Source organism: Glandiceps talaboti, chromosome 13 (assembly GCF_964340395.1).
Source record: "Glandiceps talaboti chromosome 13, keGlaTala1.1, whole genome shotgun sequence".
Taxonomy (NCBI): domain Eukaryota; kingdom Metazoa; phylum Hemichordata; class Enteropneusta; family Spengelidae; genus Glandiceps; species Glandiceps talaboti.
Window position 1 is genome coordinate 12353890 of NC_135561.1, and position 23622 is coordinate 12377511.

Sequence of the window (23622 nt, forward strand, 5' to 3'; positions counted from 1 at the left end):
CTGGGCGGAACGACAAGATGTGCTACATGATGTGTATATGACAAGATATGACATCATTGGTCATGAGGTATTAATGCTTTATTTAAAATGATCGAGGATAGGAATGTCTAAATTTCAACTTGGCATGGCATTGTGTGTTACACTCCAAACAGCAAAAACGTATTCTCTGAAAAAATGCAAGGTAAAAGATAAATGTGACAAAATATTCTTCCGGCACACACACATCTACCACCACCACCCCCCCACGACCACCCCCGTCGCCCCCCCCCCCCCCACACACACACACATACACACACACAGATTGAAATTAAAGCGCGCCCTTCTGTGTGTGGTTGGGGGTGGGGGTTTGTGGCAGGTGTGTGTGTGCAGGAAGAATATCTTGTCATATTTTTCTTTTCTTTTCATAATCTTTCTAAAATCGATAGATAATAATATTTAAATGGGGGTGACATTATTGACAGATTGATTGATGAAATCAATAATTTCTTGATTGATCGATAATTTTGATTATGATCCAAGAACTGTGACACTGACAACACAATGTATATTTCAGTATTTTATTTACATACACTTCTATATACTGTTCTATGCATTCATTGGTCACATCTGACCTTTGACATATTTCCAAATGTACAATATCATTACAAGAAAACAAAATCGATCGTAGTAAGAATGAAATCTAAAGAAATGAAAAGTGAGATTTTGGCAAAGATTATATCATTGGTCTGAAGGTCAAAGGTCATTAAATAGTGTTGGGTTTTTAAAAAAATTTACTAAGCAATTACTGTGCGTCTAATATGTCAAATTGCTGAACTTTACGTTTACAAATTTGGCTGTAATTCCATTAATTGTAGAGGTGGACGGAACCGAAGAATGATTGTCTATTTGTCTATCTGTCTGTCTGTCTGTCTGTCTGTCTGTCTGTCTGTTTGTCTGTCTGTCTGTCTGTCTGTCTGTATGTATGTATGTATGTATGTATGTATGTATGTATGTATGTATGTATGTATGTATGTATGTATGCATGCATGCATGCATGTATGTTTGTCTGTCTGTCTGTTTGTTTGTTTGTAGTTCAGTTTGTTAGTTTTATTTCAAAGACTGATTGTCTACGATAGTGTGTGAATTCAAAGGTTCACGACTCCCCTGGTGCGACGATATAATGAAACACTGTCAAACACAAGTTTGATGGTGATATTGCTCTCACGATAGCATGTCTACCCTGTACGTACACATTGCTGTACTGTGACCACGATAACGTTAACTCTCGTCCACAATCGGTAGTAGTAGTAGTACATGTAGTAGACGAGAGCTTTCGTAGTTACAAATCGTCGATGCAGACTAGTCTTATGACAGCTTGTTAACTTAACTTGATGGATCTTCGACTCCGCTACCGTGAATCATTCATTGAAATACTAAATGAGTGTAGCACTGAGAGACACGGATCAGGAGAGTATATTAAACAGGCTAGTCTCCAACAAGTAAACAAAAAACCGAAAAACAACAACAATTTTAAGTCAACTTAAAGTCAACAGTTTCAACTCTCTCAGTCTGTATTGTGTATTTCTCAATACTAATACTACCACACAGCAGTGTAACGGACTTTTGGGCAGATATCCGAAGTCAGCAATTCAACCACAAACAACAACAAAATATTTTGTGTGTGTTTTTGTTTTGTGTTATTTAGACGACCATCTTGAGTAAATGCATATTTTGTTGTAATAATCTAGTTCCATCAACATAACCGATATCAACAAATTAGTATCTATAAATTATTATTTATAAAAATAATTTCTAACGATTAATATCTACATATCATAATTAATAAATCATAATTAATATCAATCAGTTAATATCTATGTATTGAAATCTACAGAATGAAATGAAATTTACATGATTCAGAACTTAATCTATTCACATCTGTAATCTTTTAAGCAAACTCATATCTTCTATTGATCAGTGGACAGTGATTTTTTTCATTCAGGTAAGGCTAATAAAATTCCTTCCATTTTAAGTTCCATATATATATTTTTTTCATTTCCCTAGCGATGATATCTTTAAAGAGTTCACTTCGAAATGTACATCTTGGCATAGCTTGACTATTTTCTTGCAATGTTTGGCAAAGTGATGGGAGAGCTCCAGACAAGTATCTTGCAGTGCGCATATGTTACCACAGCAATCCCTGGAAACGGTCACACGGCTGCGCAGATGAAGCATGGAATGAATACCTTTTTCCACTCACTCACTCAATCAAGATTCAAAAGCCAATTGAGTGGAGCGCCCTCAACGACGAATCTTTCAGAATGAAACGATAAAGAGTGACAACGGCCAACGGTTACGTTTAACGTTTATCCATAATGGTTTTGAGATGTATGTTAGCTGAGTTGAGTCCCCCAGCTAGTAAGCAGAGCTGAACGGAGATTCCAAATCTTGATATTAAGACTAAATCATAACGTTTCCATGGCAACCTAAATCAACTTAATCATAGCAGAGTAAATCTGGCGATGCCTTGTGTCTATGTTGTGTCATAAATCGGTGTTCCAGGGAAAGCATTTGTTTAGCAGTGTCTGTTTTCAATCGATTTCCTAAAACTTGACTTGCTGTATTGGGTACATCTTCAGAAAAGACGGACACTTTGTCTGGAAGTTCTTCGGGTTCTTTTAAATTTCCCTGCAGGAAATAGAAATACAGGAATTGATTATATTGATGGTAGACAAGAATTCATGTGCTTGTAAAGTATTGTGGTGCACAGTTACAAGCTTGGACTCCCCCACCACTACCCCCCCCCCCCCCCCCCCCCCACCGTAAAATTCAATTTTGGATGAGATAAGAGAAAAAAGGAAGACTATCTGACTATGCCGTCTTGGCAATTGAAAAATATATCATTTTTTAGAAAATACCCCCCAAAAAAAAAAAAAAATTAAACGAAAATCACTCGGCCCTATTGACACTGAGCCACCGTTTTTGCATATTTATCGTTCAATAAAGGCTGAAATTGTGATTGACAAAAATGAAAATTGACAAAGTTGGAATGAGGCCTTTATGGCACTAACCCTTTATATCGAGTAATGTCATTGTACTTTTCACGTGTGTGCATGGTGACGGTATGTGAAGGAGAATTCAAAACAAAGTCTTTAACTTTGACATAATGACAGTTTATATCCTGTGGTATTGAACTTCATCGAATTTCAAAATACCGTACAGCTTCTATGTTTGATATACTCACGCAGAGGCCAATAAGAAAGGACACACGACACAGCAAGATTGAATGAATACAGTTTCTTGCAACATTTTGTCTAAATGAAATATAATATGCAGACATCAAATGCAGGCGTCAAAACATTGGCACCCGCGTGTCTGCATACAGTTGCAGTACGTTCATTTAAATGCTTGTTGTTGTTGTTTTTTTCAATTTAGACAAAATGTAGCAATAAATTGATATCTTGCTATTAAAGTGTAGGTTGTGCAGTTTCTTACTGAAATCTGCGCGGTTGTATTAAACAGAGAAGTTGAACGGTATTTTGTAATCCACTGTATGTAATATATTAAATATAATTTTGAAATTAACCTAGTCTAGTTGTTGTAACAGTTCATTTGAAATGTTAGACACAATTTACGTATTAAATAGTCTGTACTCTTAAAGTGGCCATATGGATGAGAATTTGGTATTTATTTTGGATATTTATTTGATAAAACAGCTTCACTATGTTTTTCTACTTGAAAAAATAATGTGAAATAACATATACCAAGTCCATGTTCACATCTCAATAAACGGCAAAACACTAAACAATGTGTAAAATTTTTGTTATTGTACGTACAATAACAAACTTTTTACACTTTTTGCATCTTTTTGCAATGTATTGAGTTATGAACATGGACTTGGTATGTGTTCTTTCGCTTAATTTTTTCAAGTAGAAAAACATAGTGAAGCTGTTTTATCAAATAAAAATCCAAAATAAATACCAAATTCTCATCCATATGGCCACTTTAAACGTTAATCCGAGCAAAAGGTGGTTTACATTCAATATTATTAGCAGTGACAATTCGCGTCGCAAAAGTCTCATCCCTTCGGAATTGAGTATACGTATGCCTCGACAACTGTATGTACGTGACAACAACATAACCTCAAGTTTAAATAAACATTCTCGAAAATTGGACCTAAAAGAACCAAACTGTGAATTAGTTAAAGTTTCTGGTTTTTTTTTGAAATACTCACCTTTGGATCGTAGTCCTTCAAGAATCCCCAACTTTCTTCCCTGTAATTAAACAAAGAGAAGTAAATGGTGATGAATGAAATGCAGTGAATTCTTAAACGTTATGCGAATTCGTCATATTGATTCCAGTCAGACATCATGAATATATTATATCGACACCTGCGTTGTTTTTATTGCAGACCCCGGCTCTCCATATGGATGTAGACAAATCAATAGCGTCAAAACATAGTGGAAGCGAACCGATCCTTGCCTTATGAAGTTATCAAGCGATTTTGAGAGATGTCAGTGAGAAATTATACCAGATATATTGTACAATACTAGTTTTAGGCTATAGGGGCAGAGAAGTTAATGGGGCGAAGTCAGCGTGAGAGAGATCAATACACGTACTTTATTTTATTCCAATACAAAATAGGCGGCTCTGTCTAGTCTGCGACCTCTTACTTCCATTTTTGAACAGTGATCAATTACCTATTAATCTCCCTTTGTATTTAGGACGTTGTTGGATCACATCCCAAGTTATAACGAATGCGATATAGGTGAAATAACGATCGAACCTTAAGATAAATTATCTTCGATACTGACAATTTAATGTATGATGAATCGTATGATTCATTGCCGAAGGGACAACCTGCCCGCTCAAAAGACTCCAAGTCGTTAGATCCATTGCTAAACAACAACCTGTTGCGCGATGGACCAGGTTGGGTGTTTTTTTAGTGCGCCATTTTCTCATGTCGGCGCGAATAAATTTGAATATGTTCAGTGTAGACATTTTACCTTCAGTATAAAATTTAGAAAGAAAACTGCAATAGTCAAATTCTGAATGTTTAACATTTGAAACGAAATACCATCACGTAGTGCGTGCGTGTGTTGGGGATTAATACCTGTCCGCACTAGTAATGTAAAAATGACACGTCATTGAGTCGTGTTGGCAGTCAATAAAACGAACACAGTCATGTCTATGCACTGACATTTTTCATTGTCAGGTCGTCTGACAACGCTGATCGGATGCCTGATTCAACACAGAGGTCTATGAAAAGAATACCACAGTCGTTTGACCATGCAGCGGTGCTACTTCCATGGTGTGACAATAGAGGGGGTAATATGATATACAACTGTGGAGTACTATTTCTGTTTTCCTACACGACAAATGTGATCGTTCACTTCAGAGAACAATTGTCTAATAACAACCCCATACTAGTTTTAACAGACGTGGTAAACATTCACTTATTACTAGTCATAGTGCACGTACGTGTACGCCTTGTTTTCTACGTGTGGAATTTTTGTCAATTTTTCCCCTGAAGCGTTTTCTTTCAGGCGTCCATTACCTTGAAACTGCAGGGTTTTTGTTTGCAATAAATTGTACAGTACAGACAGGCAAAACAACAGAAGGTCAAACATCCTTAGGATAACAATTTTTATACACTTAAGCTCCTATCATCAGAATTGTACATCAAAGTTCCCAAGGGGCGTTGTCATAGCAACATGAAAGCCTAGCGAATGATCTGGCATTGCAATTGAGTTTACAAAAGTCTGATTATTCCACGAACAAAAGAAGGCACGGATTTGTCATGGTGGGTACTACTAATAATTGAAGGTAGACAGACAACAGCACTTGAGTTTCCTACGAGATGTTCATTTTAATGATGGCTTATGCGTAATCGCTCAATTTGTTACTATGGCTACCGACGAAAACAATCCTCCCTAAAGACAAAGTGAAAGACATTGAAATCCGTGACTTGTTTAATCACATTTCACTTTCGTTGTCCCACCCTTCTTGCTACAAACAATAACTAGTACAATAATCCGAACCACTCAATAGTTGGCAAAGAGACTTAGTTAGCCAGCTTAACTATGCTATGTCTTTCGCCAAACACCAGTGTCCCGTGTCATATCCCGGTTTATACTCCCACCGATTGGGTATACTATACGTACATGTGCCGCCCTTTGGGTTGGGATTTTTCGCCCTTTGGTCTAAAATGGGTATTGTATTTTTTTAGAGAGAAAAAAAGGAGTCCAAAATGGGATCCACTTTACACAATTTTCGATTTTGTTTGGTCTAAAAGGTGTGCTGAAAGGAACCACGTAATAAAATCTCGACTAGTTCGGAATTTCTGGGAATTTCCCTTGGAATTTCGCCCAGCTAATTCGCTGGTTGACATTTTTATATCGGTGATTATGTATTTTGTTCTAAAATGGGGTCTTCTAAATATTTGAATGGGTCTAAAATGGGGTATTGGTCAAAATGGTATAAATTGGGGTCTAGGGTTGGCAGCATTGGCCACACACCCTAACCAAACCTGGCCTTTGGCACCCCCACCCCCGAAGTCTTACAGCCAAGTTTCTGCTGTTATGATACAATTGTATACAAAGTTTATTCGTAACACCCCCGATCTTTTTTTAGTTGTGAAATCATTATGCATATCAACACACCCGGTGACGGCATGATAATTAAGCAAGATCCACACTTCTTTGTTAGTGTGTGTCAATTTCATGATCACGTGTCAATTTCAATGACCTGCTCCGCTCTCAGTACATCTCTTATTTATTTGTTTGGTAAACAAGTTGCTCATGACAAATGGCTGCAGGATATCAATTTGACCGCGAGTTTGGCCTCATTTGACCTTCAAACGGTGTCAATTTCATCAAACAACATCACGACGTTCGTCAACAGTTTTCGCAAAAATGAACTTTTCAATCCGTGCTCCTCAATTCCGTCATTGTCTAGAAATAGACACAGTTCCGGAAATCTACAATACTGTAAATTCGGCAACTAAAATCTCCCCAGCTAGCTGCGGATTTTTCTTTCTTTTAGCAACACACGGCTTCTTAATCTTTGTAAAGATTTGCGTAACTTAATTCTATTTGTCTGACATATCTTTGGAGCGATGGAAACAATTGCCCGTAGTTTTGGTGACACTGTCATGAACATTGTTAGCAGTATTTAATAAAGCCATCAGCATATATCTACCAAAGTATGTACGCGAGTCAATCGATCAGATGCTGAAGTATTTACAGAAGTGACCTCGATCAAAGATCACAGTATAAACGTGTGTTTGAAAACGTTTGATTTTTTATGAGGGTTTTTTGTGGACGAAAGGTTTAATTACTCATGACAGCTAATATTGATTTGTTAGCATGTTAAAACTTGAAACGAAGTAGATAACGCGAGGCATATTCTTGTAGTGTGTACAAATTATATGTTGGGTCTAGAAATGGTGTGTACTGCAGAGTGCACGGTGTCGCAAGGGAACGAATGTACGTGAATTGTGTCGAACAACAGATGTCTAAATCCGCCGCTTCGGACAGAATGTTGCGCCAACGCGAGCTCTTGAAATTTCAGAGGGAAGGGGTATTTAATTGTATTCAACTTGGAGCCCACATTTTCCTTTATCTCTGAACTTAGGATGGCTCATGTATTTTGAAATGGACACAATATCCTCTCTTTGTCCACACAAAAACTAATTAACATACACAGATCTAAATACAAAGATTTTAATAAGCACATAATGTACATTGCTAAATGTCAATTTCCTCGACTTGGAGAGAAATCTAATTAATTTCTGCATGTAAATTGGCTTTCTTCCGACCAACTGCCCAAAACAATTAAGTTTGCACAATCAAATGATCTTTGATTCATGTTTTTAGAATGTACTGCGTTGATTAGATCACGGACTTCTCTCTGTTTGATTAGATTAAAGTAAATGTCAGATAACGAACAGTGATTGTCTGCTTTAGGTGGTGTGGATGGACATTGCATAATATCCAATATTTGATAATGGCGACCGGTGTATCATTTTCGATATCATGTCACTCAGTTACATATCCGTGTTTTTGATCGAGAAGGTTTGCTGTATCCAATACAATGTCCCCCCCCCCCCCAGCTGATATGTCATTAATTGCGTACTGTATCATTTTTAGTAACAACGATTGAAATAGAATACTCCGTATCACGGTTAGCTGGGGGTATTAACGAATGATAATCCCTGCCCTGGTGGTAAATATAAATCTCTGGGAATGTGACATTCTCATACACTGTCTCGTAAATTAAATGGCTTCATTGCGAAGAGATCGGAGACCATGAATGGTATTTCTAACCTATCTCCCATAAGATGTTGTTTTTAAACTTAGTCGATTTCAGTGATTGAAATATAGACAGCCATGCCCAATGTCAAATTGAAATGGACATACGAAGCGTGCGTGCACGTCTATATACAGAATTGGTACAAGACAGTGCTAAATCCCTAGCTTTAGTATGACTTAGTTGGGAATCGTAAATACCTCAGAGGCGTGCTGTAACCATTCATGCATCGATTTAAGCACTTAAAGATTATAGTCGCATTAAAAGAATGAGGTCCCTTCTTTGCCGAAGCCGAATTCGTCTTTAACGATGTCGACCTCACCGAAAGTGGCCTCGAGGGGGTTAAATGGTAAAATCGAAACTCACCATTTGGTTATGCATTTCCTCTCATTTCCAACCATTTGCTTCCATATCTTGTCCTGTGTCACTGTATCACACTTGCCATAGTCCTGTTGGGAGTAGTTCTTACTAGGTTCGGAGGGCTGGCTCGCTGCTTTCTTCTCAGCTGGTACGCACGTCTGGTGGTAGGCACTTTTTGGTCGAGGAGCAACCGGAAAACGATAACCAGCAGAAGTAGTGCGGTTAGTCATGGAGACAGTACGATCCATGGAGACTGCCATGAAGGGTTTGTTATTTGTGTTGTAAACGTGTGTGTGTAATGAAGACCTTGTATAAATTTAGAGTTGTTTGTTGCGACGACCTCCCAATAGCGTCGGTGGCTTGGTCCAAATATGATATACCCCTCAGGTCACTGTAACTAAATACGTCAGTTAATATAATTCGTGGTGATAACGGTAACACAAACCGCCTGTATGAAAAAAGGAAAGCTGTGTTAAAAACCAAACTGTCTCCGTGGGGCTAGAGGTTTGCTTAGACTCTGTAATTGCCGCTGGCAGGCGTGGCTGACTTAAATGGTACAACTGGGTAAGAAATATTTCCGCAATCCGTCTACGCTGACTCACTGGAATAAAATGTAATGTGTTGCTTGTGTTCCTGTTGATGTACCAGTCGCTTATCTAAATCGCTACCAGCCAGTCACGATAATAACAGCTGGTTCATAGAGCTACTGTTCTGTTCCGTTGAATAGAGAACACATCGACCCGTTGACGGTATATCAAATTATGCTGAGATCTCGAAGGTCGCCGTACTCAACCAGTCGTTAAATGGGTTCTGCCTGTTAAACCGGCCACAGCTGTTCTTTCCCCGGTGATCGTGTAACTAAACAAGATATTCCTCTATTACTCCGCCTAATTCTCTTTAACGAACTACTGCACCGGCTCGGTTCTAAACAGTCGACACTGTTTGGCCTGGCACGTAATGACTTTTGTTGGACCGTAGAGAATGACTGACTGATATCGAGCGAACGTGGAACAATTCGAACGCGTTTACATATGCTAATGAAGTTGTTGTTGGCCGTTACCAAGGGAACAAAACACCTGTCAGCGCATGCGCGTCGAAGTCGACGCGACAAGAAGATAAAAGTTCCAGTAGTAAATATTATTGTATGGTCATCTATACCCGTTAAATAGCTTTTTACGCTCAAATAGTTTAATGATGTACGCAGTTTATCCTTTTTTCCTCTTCATAGTGCGATTTATAGAATCAATGTAGCACTTTATTACTTACTTTATTGCATTTGTCTATTTAAGTTGCACCGCACAGCGTGTGTGTCGGAGAAAGGGAAGTAACGGCCTTTACTTAATACGACGAACACGCGACATAATGTACAGTGTTCCGTATGCAAGTTTATTCTGGATAACGGTGCATATTTTGTTGTGAATAAATATTTACGAAGTCGAACTGAAAGTCACAGAATATAATTGCATTCCGATGTATTCATTCATTCATTCATTCATTCATTCATTCATTCATTCATTCATTCATTCATTCATTCATTCATTCATTCATTCATTCATTCATTGAATTTATTCGCTGAAGTTTATCAACACAGATGGTCAAATTTTGTTTTTTTCTCATGAAGTTTAGCCTACTAAATTTTGCCTCTATCCATTTGAAGGGTTTCATTATTGTACGATTCGTATTTCATAACTGTCTTTTATGTACGTCGTATCTTGTTAATCGCAAAACGCTCTGATCCTGAATATCTGTTTACTAAATACGGAATTAATGATTTCTTTCAATTTGAATGCGCCCGTGAGATTAGATTATGAGTCTGGCGATAAGATTCCAAAATTGAAACGCCGCCATGACTCGACGTTATAGCTTGTGTGTATATGTTCATTCACAGTTCACGTTTCTCGACCCGATGTCGTGACTGCCTATTTAGACTGTAATACGTAATATGTGTTCATTCCTTATCACTCTACTCGTAATGGGTAGTGTATGATATGCACGACACTTCGTATCTCACAGGCTACTGGCTACCACAGGGACGCATAGTATTTCTTAGATTGTTGTTTTCCTTGTCCACAGGCTAAATACAATAACGCTGTGACTAATATATTTCTCCTACCCGTCTATCGAAAGCCTATTAGATATTATTATGTGCGAGGAGTGCATCGTACAATTTATAGTTCACAGGATTCGTGTGATATTTTCCTTAACCGCGGGAAAACAAATGTTGAATATATGCAATAAGACGTGTCATTATTTTGGCTACTATATATCGAAAGCTAAGTAAGACCACCGTTTTCATTTTGGCGCGTCAAGAGATCTGTTACTGGACTTATGAAGATTGGAATGACCTGGTTCAACAAAAATGACCAAAAAGAGAAAATGGCTGTTTTGCCCAGTACTTTCATTAGAATGTACGTTTAGCAACTATGAGCGAAAATATATTGAAACTGGCACTTTATTTTAGCGCGAAAACAACGAAAATAAATTAAGAGTAAAAAATTAACAACATGTGTATTCTTTCATAGCTGTGTATGCGTCCGTCGGAGACTCTGAGTGACGTCAACAGGTGGTCGTAATCATAAATTATTAATGTCTTATTATGTCATAATAGTCGGGTTCTGTTGTTCAACGATTATTGTTTAGGAAATTTCATGACTTGAGTATGCCGGTCTTTTGAAGATGAAAAAATAACCCGGTTGCTATTTTGTTATCATTATTTAGAAGTCAGCAAATTCAGAAATACCACCGAGTATATTAAATTGTTACGATACTGTAATACACGTACGTGACGTAAAATTCCTGGATATTTTAGGGCACGGAGTTGAAATGTTCATTAGAGGCTTAACGACAAGAATTACTGGAAGTTTCCTTCGTTGAAACGACATGGAATTTACATAAATTGAATGAGGCATGTATCGCAGAAACTCTTGTCAGGAAAAAGTCATTGTATATCTAACGTAGTATGTATAAGATGCAGACATTCGCACCACGTTATCAGCTAGCACTATTCATAAGCTTGAATCCTGATAGGGCTAGGCTGAATAGCACGACGTATCTTACGGTCTAAATCTAACTCTATACATGTATTTAGTTAGGTAAATCTAAGAATCCACAACAGTAGTTTGAATTAATTGGATTGTATGTCCGAGTTATTTGCTATATTGACAGAACTGAAGACTATTTCAGGCATGAATGATGCGGAGACATAGTTTTGTATACCGTGATGACTGAAAACGTAGGCGGGTAAATCGACTTACTACTATATATGCCATCGACTGTACTGTGTTCAGAACGCAAGAAGACATTTTTTAACTATCGGAAACATACACCGAGGAGGTACAATGGTATTTTCACCAGACTCATTGAAAATAACTTGAAGCTTACTGTGTTCAGTTTGTGTCGCTGTACACTGCCATGCCATTTTATACCTGACACTCTGGGTTTGGCATTTTTTGGAAATTGAGTTAATGCGAAGACTTGAAATTGACACAGAATAACGTCACCCTGGCAACAACAACCATGTCAGTAGTGTTTAGACAAAACGCAATATGGAATACAAAAAATATATCATCTCCGTTTACATAATGTTATTAAATTGATTTTTTGTAAAAGTTGTACCATCTCGGAACCTATAGCGATATAACAATAAATAGTGATAATTTGGATAGTGTCTTTTGCCATTTAGAGTTGAAAAACTTCATTTAATTCGGCCAAAGAGATGCATCTCAGACTAAGGATACGGATATTGCAGCGGGATTGAGCATTCCTTTGATCAGATCGGTTGGCATAGCAACATCTAGATTACACGCTATCACACTTTCGATTTATTTTTTTCCCTACTCGTACCCAAGTACTGTCTGAAAGAAATTTGTTAATACATGTATATATATACTGTGTGATCGATAACTGTTCGGAAAGCTAATACAAAAGCTAAAAGAAAAATATTTATGTTATAAAAGCTATCGGATATTTTAACTCTCACAAGCAAAACTTCTTGAATTCATTCCTCTGAAATTCCGAGAGTTGAACACCTGAAATTAAAGGAGAGAGAGAGAGAGAGAGAGAGAGAGAGAGAGAGAGAGAGAGAGAGAGAGAGAGAGAGAGAGAGAGAGAGAGAGAGAGAGAGAGAGAGAGAGAGAGAGAGAGAGAGAGAGAGAGAGAGAGAGAGAGAGAGAGAGAGAATATTAAACCGTCGAAACGAGACCGAAACCGGGGTGAGACGTCGACGGAGAAAGAGATTGAGACGGAAAGAGACAGAATCACATGTTGAATTATAACTGAATTGAAATATGGCATACCTGCTCATCTCAGTGATGGCGAGGGATTCACTCGAACTCCTCCTCGTCGTTATCTTCCGAACGAGATAATGATGTGTGTGTATGTGTCGAGGTGTGTATAGATGCAGGCAATTTATGAAATTAAATGCTAATTAGGTATGCAAGAAATAAACATTAATCATCAACTCACGCGTTATCGATACACGCTCTAATGAGTTTCTTTGAAACGACGTCACCCAAAGCCACTTTGAAGAAATACATTTACATGCACACAAAGTAAACGAACCTCGTCGTATTGAATGCGATGTACTATAGCGTGAATTGAACATCAATAATCCAATATATCGCTAGATGCCTATTCGATGTCACTATTTGTTCCCATGGTTTTTTTTATTCTTTGTGAAGAATTACTTCAATTTTTCTTTATATTTAATTTAATTTTGAATTTACCTTTAGTCACGTGACGAATATCGTATCACGCAAGCAATAATATATTTAGCATGTTTTTATTTCCATGGAATTTGACAGGAAATGTTACAAATTTTAGTACAGTGGGGATTGGACTCGGAGAGTACTGGTGACAGTGCGTGACGAGGCTATTAAGCAATTTACTAGGGAATTGAAGCACATACAAACATTCTAGTTTGGGTGATTGAGTCTAATTTGCCTCAATACACAGTGATAACAAGTGACAGGAAAGTTTATAGGGATAGTTTTGAAAGATAATGTGTCAATCACGATCGAGTATACAAACGCTTAATTGAACAATTACTCAGTTTTGTCACCATGACATGTACACTCGTGTACGGTTGATTCGTAAACAGAGACAGGGGCAAGGGTTACCATCGTTTATAAAAAAAAAAAAAAAAAAAAAAAAAAAAGTTCACCAGCTTTGTAGATCAAATGAATAACATCGTTATGACGCCCAGCAATCTAGAGGGCAGCAATGTCTATGGAATTTGTACAACCGTGCACCTCAGGATGAGAATAGTCGAGCAGGACAAATAAACTTTGAAACAGTGCTATTTACTATTAAAGTTGAACTGCTTACGTGTCATAACCTTTGTAATTTAGTATAACTGTGTACGATGCTTTTCACGAGTAGAAAATATTTTTTTTTACCTAGTTCGAAATTTGAAATCTGGAAATTAAATTTTATTGATAGCGCCCTCACCGAGAAATATTAGAAGTACATTTCCATTGAAATTGAACTTGGAAACCACTTCCTTCATTCCAGGTGTTCGAACTCCTATGATAATATACATCATCGTAGATGCTTACTTCATTGAGGTTCCCCTCCCAATAACTACCAATGACAAACAACCTTCTCTCATCACAAGTTAAATATTACCTTCAACTTTTCAAACATTTCAAACACGATTCCGTCTTCTTGAACATTTAAGGTCCTGAACTGTGCGACCTCTCCAGCTCTACCCATTGTTCTATCCGACCCCTTAACTTACTGAATATCATACATATTGATAAACAATGTTTTTTCTTATCTGACAGTAAGCAGTTATTGATGGTGTTAAAACATTACTTATTACACAGTATAATAGGAAATAGTTGGGTAGCCAATATTCCATTGCAATTTGAATTTCGGCTAGTCTTACAATGTTTTTATACCTGTGTTTTCATCAGGGACTTGGTTTATATTTGATCCCTCGCTCCTTTGAAATAATAAAGTGTCGTATTACTTATCAAATTTATGATAATAATCAATAACATATTATTAGAAATTAGAATCAACTAAAAAAAATACAACAACATGAAAACTATGTGTTGGACCCGTGCTACGTGCTTTCACAGCCTGATATGAATGGCGCCATCTATAGTCCAAAACCGAACGACTATATTATCTTGCATTGTCACGATAGGGGCGGTCGCAAGGTGGCAGCATACGTAATAGTGGGGTTTGGCTCAGTGTAGTGTGCCATTAAAATGTTAAATCTAAGTTCCTATCGCAACGAGGTTCTTTTTTTGCGATTAACTTGACCTTGAACACATGCACAACACAGACAACTAGTTACTTGTTTGTGGACACAGTTATCATTGACAAAGTTCTTTGGAAAGAAAATCAAAATTATCCCATCAATAAATTTCTAGACCAAAGACTTGTGGCTCTTATATAGAAACAATTGAAAAGATAATCAATGTATGATATAATTGTATGGTCAATTTCATGCAATTTTCTTCAAGATCCCAAATGACACATTTTCTTTCCGAGGGAATGACAGCACAGATTGGAACAGCCCATCAATTTCTTCACAATTCAGTTACTATTTGCCAAATACATTTATCGACGCTTTATACGTAAGATGTCACGTGACAGCATTGTGAGATTCAACCTTCTTTCACCAGAAATCAATATAACTAGCACACGAACAAAATTGCTTCAAGTTTCATGTTATTCAACGTATTGTATATTAAATCTTTGTCAGCTGAATATCCCGCGGCGATCACACACGATTAGTGTTAGTGTAGCTTACAAACCGGAATTCTGACGACACTCAAGCAGACGATATCTTTTGAGAATACTCAAAACCTTTGCAACCAGTTTTTAATAATTCACAGACCTTAATTAACCACTTCAGGATTTACCACTTTCCCCTCGACGGGCGTTGATTTAACAAAATTTCTCGTTCAAAACAATATAATTTCTCTCTTTTTTCTGTAAAATTTTACAAAAATTCCATTTTCAAGTTCATTCTAGATTGGAATGGCAGGAATAACCATTCATTGTGAATCTAGACCAGAATTTTGGCGCGAAAGTGATCATTTCACGTACACGAATATGAAATGCTGAATATACAATTTGGCCTATAAAATTTTTCTATAATGGTAGAAGGACTGTGTCATAGTATTCTTTCACATAAGCTTACTCTAGTACTTTTGGCTTTTGCGAGAGGTTTCTGGTTTGGTAGACTTTGTTTTTTGAAAGATACACTATCTATTAGAAGCACCACACGATCCTTTACATGCGTGTTATCGTAGACAAGTGAATCAATAATATTATTATAGTAAAACAATTTTCCCACCGTTCCATGGGGATTTATTCCACTTTCCCACTTCTCTGAAAGATCATTATAAATGACTACATGACAACACCGCACAATTTAGCTACGTGTAAAGAGGCCCGGGGAAACTCAAAGATAAATTCAGACTAGCCATATACATAAAATGCCCATTTACAACAACACATACAGCAATTAACAATTTATCATGTTGGACATACAAGGTAAACACTTACACCGGCATTGTGTGGTTAATGACCCGACGACTTTCAGTCATTTATCGTAGCTATTATATCCACGTCAAAATATTACCATCCTACTATTCTAGTCATACCCGAACAATGTCGATGTGTCTCGACACTTTAATTTATTACGCTGATAAAATGCTTTTTATGGTCATATATTTCTCGTTCGATATAGAGGTTTACGGTAGCTGCGCCATTTATTTTTATACATAAAACGCACACGGTTCTACACGTCAAGTCTCAGCTAGCATAAAATATACCGTCTACTAAACTGGGGTACTAAATGGTAAAGGTTGCTACAATTATGCAATGGAAAATTTAAGGCACGTTTATAACAGCAAACCAAATAAGACGTTATTGAATTGTATCTTATCAATACGATGATAGAATTTAATGTTTTCAATTAATACGAAACTAGGGTAATGAGATTCAATCCTATCTACAGTATTTTCTCCTTTTTTCAATTTCAGAGAATCACATGAAATAATTAACTACAACTCATACATACGTTGCATTTGGTAAACCTGACACGTACATAACAGCATGATGGAGAATTGTCAAAAATTACTGAAATTTAACAGCGACAATTTTTTGATTATTTTATATTATCTTAAAACAGTTATTTTAATTTCACAACAGTGGTTGTTGAAACTTCCATAATCGTCTGCTGGTGATATATACACAATATAGCAATGCGTTGCCATGGAGAAACAACAACAGGTATAGACGGATTCAATTGAGCTGCCGCCGTTCATGTTTGATTGATTAATATTTCATAGATAGATAGACAGACAGACAGACAGACAGACAGACAGACAGACAGATAGATAGATAGATAGATAACCTAGAGTATCAGTAATATAATAGTTGAAGTTTAGATAACGATAGCGATAAGATAGATTGTTCTGTTTCCTCTCAGACCAGCAAATACACGTCAAGTGGTCTGAGGTATTTGCATAATGGTCGCAACAATTGCATTTTATCTGATCAAAGGATCTGTAGAGTGGTAGACACAGACCACCACATACACAAATAGGTCTTAGCATAGACCCTACACGAAAGTAGGGTAGTTTACATATTCCATCCGACGGTCAAGTCACGACAATAGCATTTTATCAGATCAACGAACATCTGACAGACACCCAGCTCCCACCTGGGCTTTGTCTGGTGACAATTTTTTTTTTTTACAAAAGAAGATTGCGATATGTTTGTTTATTAATGACTTTTTTTTACTTATAGGCGGCTGGTTAGTTTTGGAGAAGAAATGATAATTGGATAAGACGATATCGTATTTCCTGCACGATCCATTCTCATTTTAATTAAGTCTGTTTACCCCACTGATCAATATCTAGGTTTGTATTTGATGAAATCAATTGATAAACAATCACCGATCGATACACTAGTCTATAAATAACTCAGTTGGAGCGAAAAATACCATTGAATGCATTTCCTCATTGTCTTGTGCACCAACATGTATTCTATAATGGAATCCACATAGTTTGGGAATTCATTCTAGTAACAATGCAATTACACATTTTGTATTACATCGCATTACACATACCGCAGCAGCTAACCTTTTGGGCAAATATACGTGATTTTCGTGAAAATTCTCCTTCACATAAATCCCTTGGACAATAGTTGTTTTGTGTAACGATGTAAATGGGTGATTAGTGCCATGGTATATGGAGTACGCGGTACTAAATGGATCATAGAAATTGCCAAATAATCACACTTTGTTTGTGAATTGTAAAAAAAATCCAATTACTAACGGCCGTGGCCTAAATCTTTGGTCACGTGACGGCGATATATCGTACCCCGGTTCAACGCATTTTTACAACAACAAAAACAGTTGTTCTATATTTTTTCACACGAAGCGAAGACAGCTACCACATATTATAGTACGTATGGTCTAGCTCATGTTAGTTATCGACTTTCTCCATGATCACTATCCTATCCACGTAACGCGTATGGGAAACTAAACTAGATATATGATGACTCTTATGCCGGTTGCAACTTTATCATAATTTGCTAACAAAAGTAACTGTCATTGTGTCAAGCCGAATAACGACTATCATCTGTACGAAGGGTCAGTAACTGAATTGATCAGGAAAAAGAAAAAAACACGAACATTTAAATTCGATTTAACTATGGAATTCGTCAATCTGAGATGTGGGTCGTTAACGAGGACAGCTCAGTATGCATACTATTTACTAAAGCCAAATAAAAAAATAGTGTGATTCCGATAACCCGACCGACCCAAAACAGTTTTTACATGCAAAAAGGTAAAACTATGACAATTTTAATTCTATTTCCCTGTAGATTTTCTTGCCAAAGTATATTTGCTTCCTTTTTGTAAAATCACATTCCAGAGAGAAACGATGTAATTCCAGCCTATAACAGCATAGTCTTCAAAAAGTTCATATTGTGTTTGTCTACTTCTGAATCACATAATTGTCTTCATTTACTTCTTTTACACTTCATCAACTGCTACAGAAATACTGTGACCAACAAGTATCTTGAATTTGGGTCGCAGTAATTAAAAAAAATGTAAAAAGAAAAGAAAATGCCGACCTACCTACCTACTCTCTTTTCTGAAGTCATGTTATCGTAAACAATTTTTTTTTTGCCTAAGTTGAACTGCATAACCGCTATAATTTATTTGATCTACAAAGTGAAAGCTGATGAACATTTTTGGTCATGAAAATTATGGATAATATCACCGTATACTCCAATTACATTCAAACTGTCTTCTTAAATTGTGAAATTCATCGATCAAGTTACGTACGTGCCATAACGTCCTCAGCTGGCTGTCATACGGACCCAATTTATAGACATTTAGTTAAGTTGATGCACGGTGTGCATAGCAACCAATGTATATGTCTGAATGTCTCTCATTCAGACTGCGACCTGTTCTTGGAGGCAAGGAAACATCACCATGGTAACGGCATCAAGCCATATGCGGCTGTAAAGAATGAAGCTATTGAGTGGATGTATCGGTAAATAAACGTGTATGCATGACGGGGTGAAATCTACATTAGCAAATTAAGAAATGGACATGTTATTTTTCAATGTATGTAAATAAGTTAGAAGTCAATTAAGCTCACAGACTGTAAGAAAATGATTCGGTTATTGGTGATGTTTGAGTACAGGTATTCAATTATATGAAATCTGAAATAGAAAGAAAATGGCGTCCGAACTCATCTTCATGCTGGGAGCTATATAGCCTACAGCATACTTCGTCATGGTAGCCATACACCCACAAAAGTTCCACGTTGTGTACATTGTATTTAGCTGTTGCCAATTTACTGAAATGTATTATAGTGTAACAACATCACCTACAATGGACCATGTAACTGTAATTGTCACGCATAATGACTAACGTGTTTTCTGTTGACTAACATGTCACTGAACGGTTACTCTAAATAAAGTATGTTTCAAACATAACCACGGCAACCCCAAAATAGCACCCAGATATCCCAGTAATGGGGGCTATACAAGACAGAGATGACATGACTGAATACGTAACAGTATGTATCCGTGTCTATCACCGTGTCAAACCTTCCAAACTCAACCACACGCACCGGGTACAATGTACACTCGAAACTAAACTGTACTGTGGTAGACATTGGAGTCGATTTACTGTACGTAACGTGGCGACCTTCTAACGACATTGTTCATGTGTTATGATTTTAATTAAAACAAGGGTGAAATCAATTTCACGGTTGTTTGTGACGTCATCACTGATACTTAATTGAAATGAACACTTTGTCAGACTTGACAATACTATAACTTAAGACTTACCTCTTCTCGTAGTACGAAAACGACATTGCTAACACGGATTTCTCTACTTATAGAAAGAATCCTCGGGGGAATATCTGGCATATATGTATATTTTAACCGTGAAATAGTTTGGGACGTTCACAATTCGATGTCACGATCACATACTCTATGCCAGACCGATCGACCTGTTGAAGTTCTTCACCGTGCTTTGTAATTTATCTGCCAGTAGTAAAAGGTACTCCACTCTAGTGTAGTGTTGGCGATAGAAGTATCACACACAATGACGACGCTGGAGTTGTTACTAAGCTCAACTACAACAGGCTGTTGCGATTGATGTCAGCACCCCCTCCGGACGTCACTATAAGAACGTACACCGGGGTAGTGGAACACAATAATATACTAGCACGTTTGTAATAAATGTCAAATATATAGTCTAACATTTCTAGTCAACTCAAAAACAAAGACCAAGGCTATTCCAAAGTGTCCCATTAACCCAGCCAGTTGAGAATGATTACAATTCTGTCGATTTGACAGTTGGACTAGATATATTTATTATTGATGTCAATCCAAGCGTTTATCGATATCCGTACAATGCCGTTGCTGTTTCTTGTATTAATATTGTATTTATTTTTTTAACAGTTCAATTCAAATAAAATGTGTTTAAGCCACCATTGCACCTTTATTTTCGGTTTTTACTTACCATTTTTCTACCTTTTGCGATCGGACACTGAAAGTCTTGTATCACATCACATCTGACGTGTGTCCTTCAACCGTTTGGGGATCACGTTACCCGGCCGTCAGTGGTTTTTTTTATGGACAATTAAGACAAACAAATACCTTTCTTATTTAGATGATTTAAGTTCGGTTCGTTGACGGGAACATCCATCAATTATATATAGCTGTATTGACCTGGGTGATCTGACACAAACAAGACACGAAAAAAATGAAATATGGCCAACTAATTATTTTTTAAGTTTCAACTTTGATGGTAATGAAATTGACTAATTTAGCAAAATGATACATATTTTTAAAAATCTTATTTAATAATTCAGTGACAAAAAGAAAAGAAGAGAGACAATGCAGCAATCATCGAACTTCAATTGAAGAGCATGAAATACGCTGACCACATCGAGTAACTAATTTAAAAATTAAAATACAACATATATTTCACAGATAAGTACTTTAAAATTTACTAGTTACTGAGAATCATGTGATTGAATAAATAAATGAAACTGTCAATACGAGGCGCACATAAAGTGACGTACTGGAAATGACGACAGTGATAAACTTCAAAACACGCGGCAAATTCATATCGGTCTAGTAAAATGCTAGTTTTAAATTGTTTGATATTTTTGTAGAACATTATCGAATCTTCGAATTTGATATTTTTGTGGAATATTATTGAACCTCCGAAGTTGTATGATATTGTTGAAGAACATTGTCGAAAATTCGAAAATTCTCTCTTTACAAATGAATAGCTATATACTCGCTAACGTTTGCTAACTTTGTTAGTCAGTTAGTCACCATACCCACATCGTTTGCCAAAGCCGCATTAAAGTAACGTGTTTTTTTTTCAATCATGACAAACAAGTTATCATATTTCGTATTTCAGGGAACGCCTTTTGTATTTAGCGTTCTCTATCATTACAAAGTATTTGTTCAACAATGATTAACAAATAAACTGATCAACAGACGTGAATACCGTCTAAAATATTTCTTTCAACCGACCAACCACCGGGCCGTCGACCGACTCCAAAGTTTGAGTGAGTACAAAGCACAACCCGGCGTCAACAAACAAACCAAATGAACGAATGCGCAAGTCAGATTGTTGACGCAGTGGGGGTAGTGACACTAGTTTCAAAAGCTCCTTGGCTTAAAAAAAAATTACAGTCACGTAAGACGGTATATGGAAGCCATTGTGAACCAGTCCTACTGGTATATAACACTGAGGAGACCATAATGGTACAAGGACAACAAGGATCAAACCAACCAACGTCTAGATTTCATTGTGATGGAAATAATAGGTGGACAATAGTGGGCGACATCAGGTGAACATGCCTATACAGACATGTATACATTTTAAAGAGTTAAACAGGTTAATAGTGTCATTGCTCTTAAATTATCCTTAAGAAAAGCCGCCCAATTCACTTTGAATATCATAGAATTTATGGATAAACTTTGCCACTCTCTGAGGTCAAGCTATCTTAGATTACTGTGGATTATAGCTGTATTGCTGGCATTTAGCACACACGCATTCTTCCTTGCACCAAAATCTGTAGACCTGTACGGTTAATAATAATAGTGTTTGTAGATATTCCGTTTCCTTTGAATACAATATTGACTGTTTGTGTAAATATGATTTTCTCCTAGTATAGTAACCAATACAATGTATGTTTGTGTGTCTGTCTGCATGTCCGTGTCTGTCTGTCTGTCTGTCTGTCTGTCTGTCTGTCTGTCTGTCTGTCTGTCTGTCTGTCTGTATGTATGTATGTATGTATGTATGTATGTATGCATGTATGTATAATGTATGTATGTATGTATGTATATATGTATGTATGTATGTATGTATGTATGTATGTATGTATGTATGTGTGTGCTTGTGTGTATGTGTATGTATGCATGTATGTATGTATGTATGTATGTATGTATGTATGTATGTATGTATGTATGTATGTATGTATGTATGTATGTATGTATGTATGTGTGTGTGTGTGCGTGTGTGTGTGTGTGTGTATGTGTGTGTGTGTGTGTGTGTGTGTGTGTGGTTCATATCACAAGTTGAGATATATTTTATCATGATTTTACCGATATGACTGTGATTTAAATCGAAGAAAATGACCAGTCCAAATTGTAGCGAAAATATAAGGAAACAAACATTCTTTAAATACAGCTCTACCCCTGCATATTGACCAAAGGTAATTTATGGATGAGACGTGCAGGAAATACGATATCATGTTATCCTTTGCCCCCCTCTTCTTGAAAACCAACCAACCATCCACATTACTTAAAGAAGTCATTATTAAACAAACAAACAGATCTCAATCTCTTTGTGACAACTTGTCACATCACAAAGCCTAGGTGGGGGCTAGTGTCTATCACGTGTCCGTTGATCTGATAAAATGCTATTGTCGTGACTTGACGAATATCAAACAATTAGATTCGGGACGTAGCTTCAAATTTAACCCAGACATCAGACCAACCGATTTGTGTCTATGGTGAGTAATGCCTATCAACTGTACGAGTCTGTTGATCAGATAAAATGCTATTCTCAAGGGTGTGCTCTTGGTAAGAGCTGGTTGTATACACTGAACAAGTACTGTCAAAATATTTCAACTCCATAGGCATTTTTTTCTCAAGTTGCTTTTTGAACCGACCGACATTTTCATTTCAGAATTCTGTATGTCATGGCTGTATTAAAATGTAAACGAGGTCAAAGAAAAACCCGTAATGGGTGACACAATGAAACTCAACCTTTTCTGTACAACGTTAACATACCACAGTAACGATGTGGTTGTCTGAAACTAACCTTGGTAACACTTACTATCAATGTAGCTAGGTAGTTACTACCTGTAGTCAAACCCTACTAAGCCTATTTGAAACACAACAAAGAATGACTGCCACAGTAAATTCATAGCTCCTTCAAGTGGCAATGACCTATCA

The 23622-nt window shown here is 36.9% G+C and overlaps 1 protein-coding gene across 3 annotated transcripts; it reads right to left on the bottom strand.

Moving 5' to 3' along the window:
- Positions 1–1663: 1663 nt before the first annotated feature.
- On the bottom strand, positions 1664–20253 carry LOC144444532 (ciliary microtubule inner protein 5-like). Of its 3 annotated transcripts, none has more exons than XM_078133977.1 (4): positions 19984–20253; positions 8656–8820; positions 4214–4253; positions 1664–2667 (listed from the first exon to the last, which is right to left on the bottom strand). In XM_078133977.1, exons 1-4 carry the CDS (start codon positions 20007–20009, stop codon positions 2476–2478), a joined length of 423 nt encoding a protein of 140 aa, XP_077990103.1. In that variant the 5' UTR covers positions 20010–20253; the 3' UTR covers positions 1664–2475. The 3 variants fall into 3 exon arrangements, with proteins under 3 accessions (XP_077990103.1, XP_077990104.1, XP_077990102.1); XM_078133978.1 differs by lacking the exon at positions 19984–20253 and adding an exon at positions 12945–13013; XM_078133976.1 differs by lacking the exon at positions 19984–20253 and having other exon boundaries at positions 8656–9659.
- Positions 20254–23622: the final 3369 nt, after the last annotated feature.

Bases quoted from the DNA above. Each gene is read 5' to 3' on its own strand.
- LOC144444532 (XM_078133976.1), bottom strand. From the start codon at position 8,909: ATGGCAGTCTCCATGGATCGTACTGTCTCCATGACTAACCGCACTACT. The intron at 4,254-8,655 runs GTGAGTTTCGAT...GTTTAATTACAG, and splicing joins AGGAAATGCATAACCAAATG to GGAAGAAAGTTGGGGATTCT. The intron at 2,668-4,213 runs GTGAGTATTTCA...TATTTCCTGCAG, and splicing joins TGAAGGACTACGATCCAAAG to GGAAATTTAAAAGAACCCGA.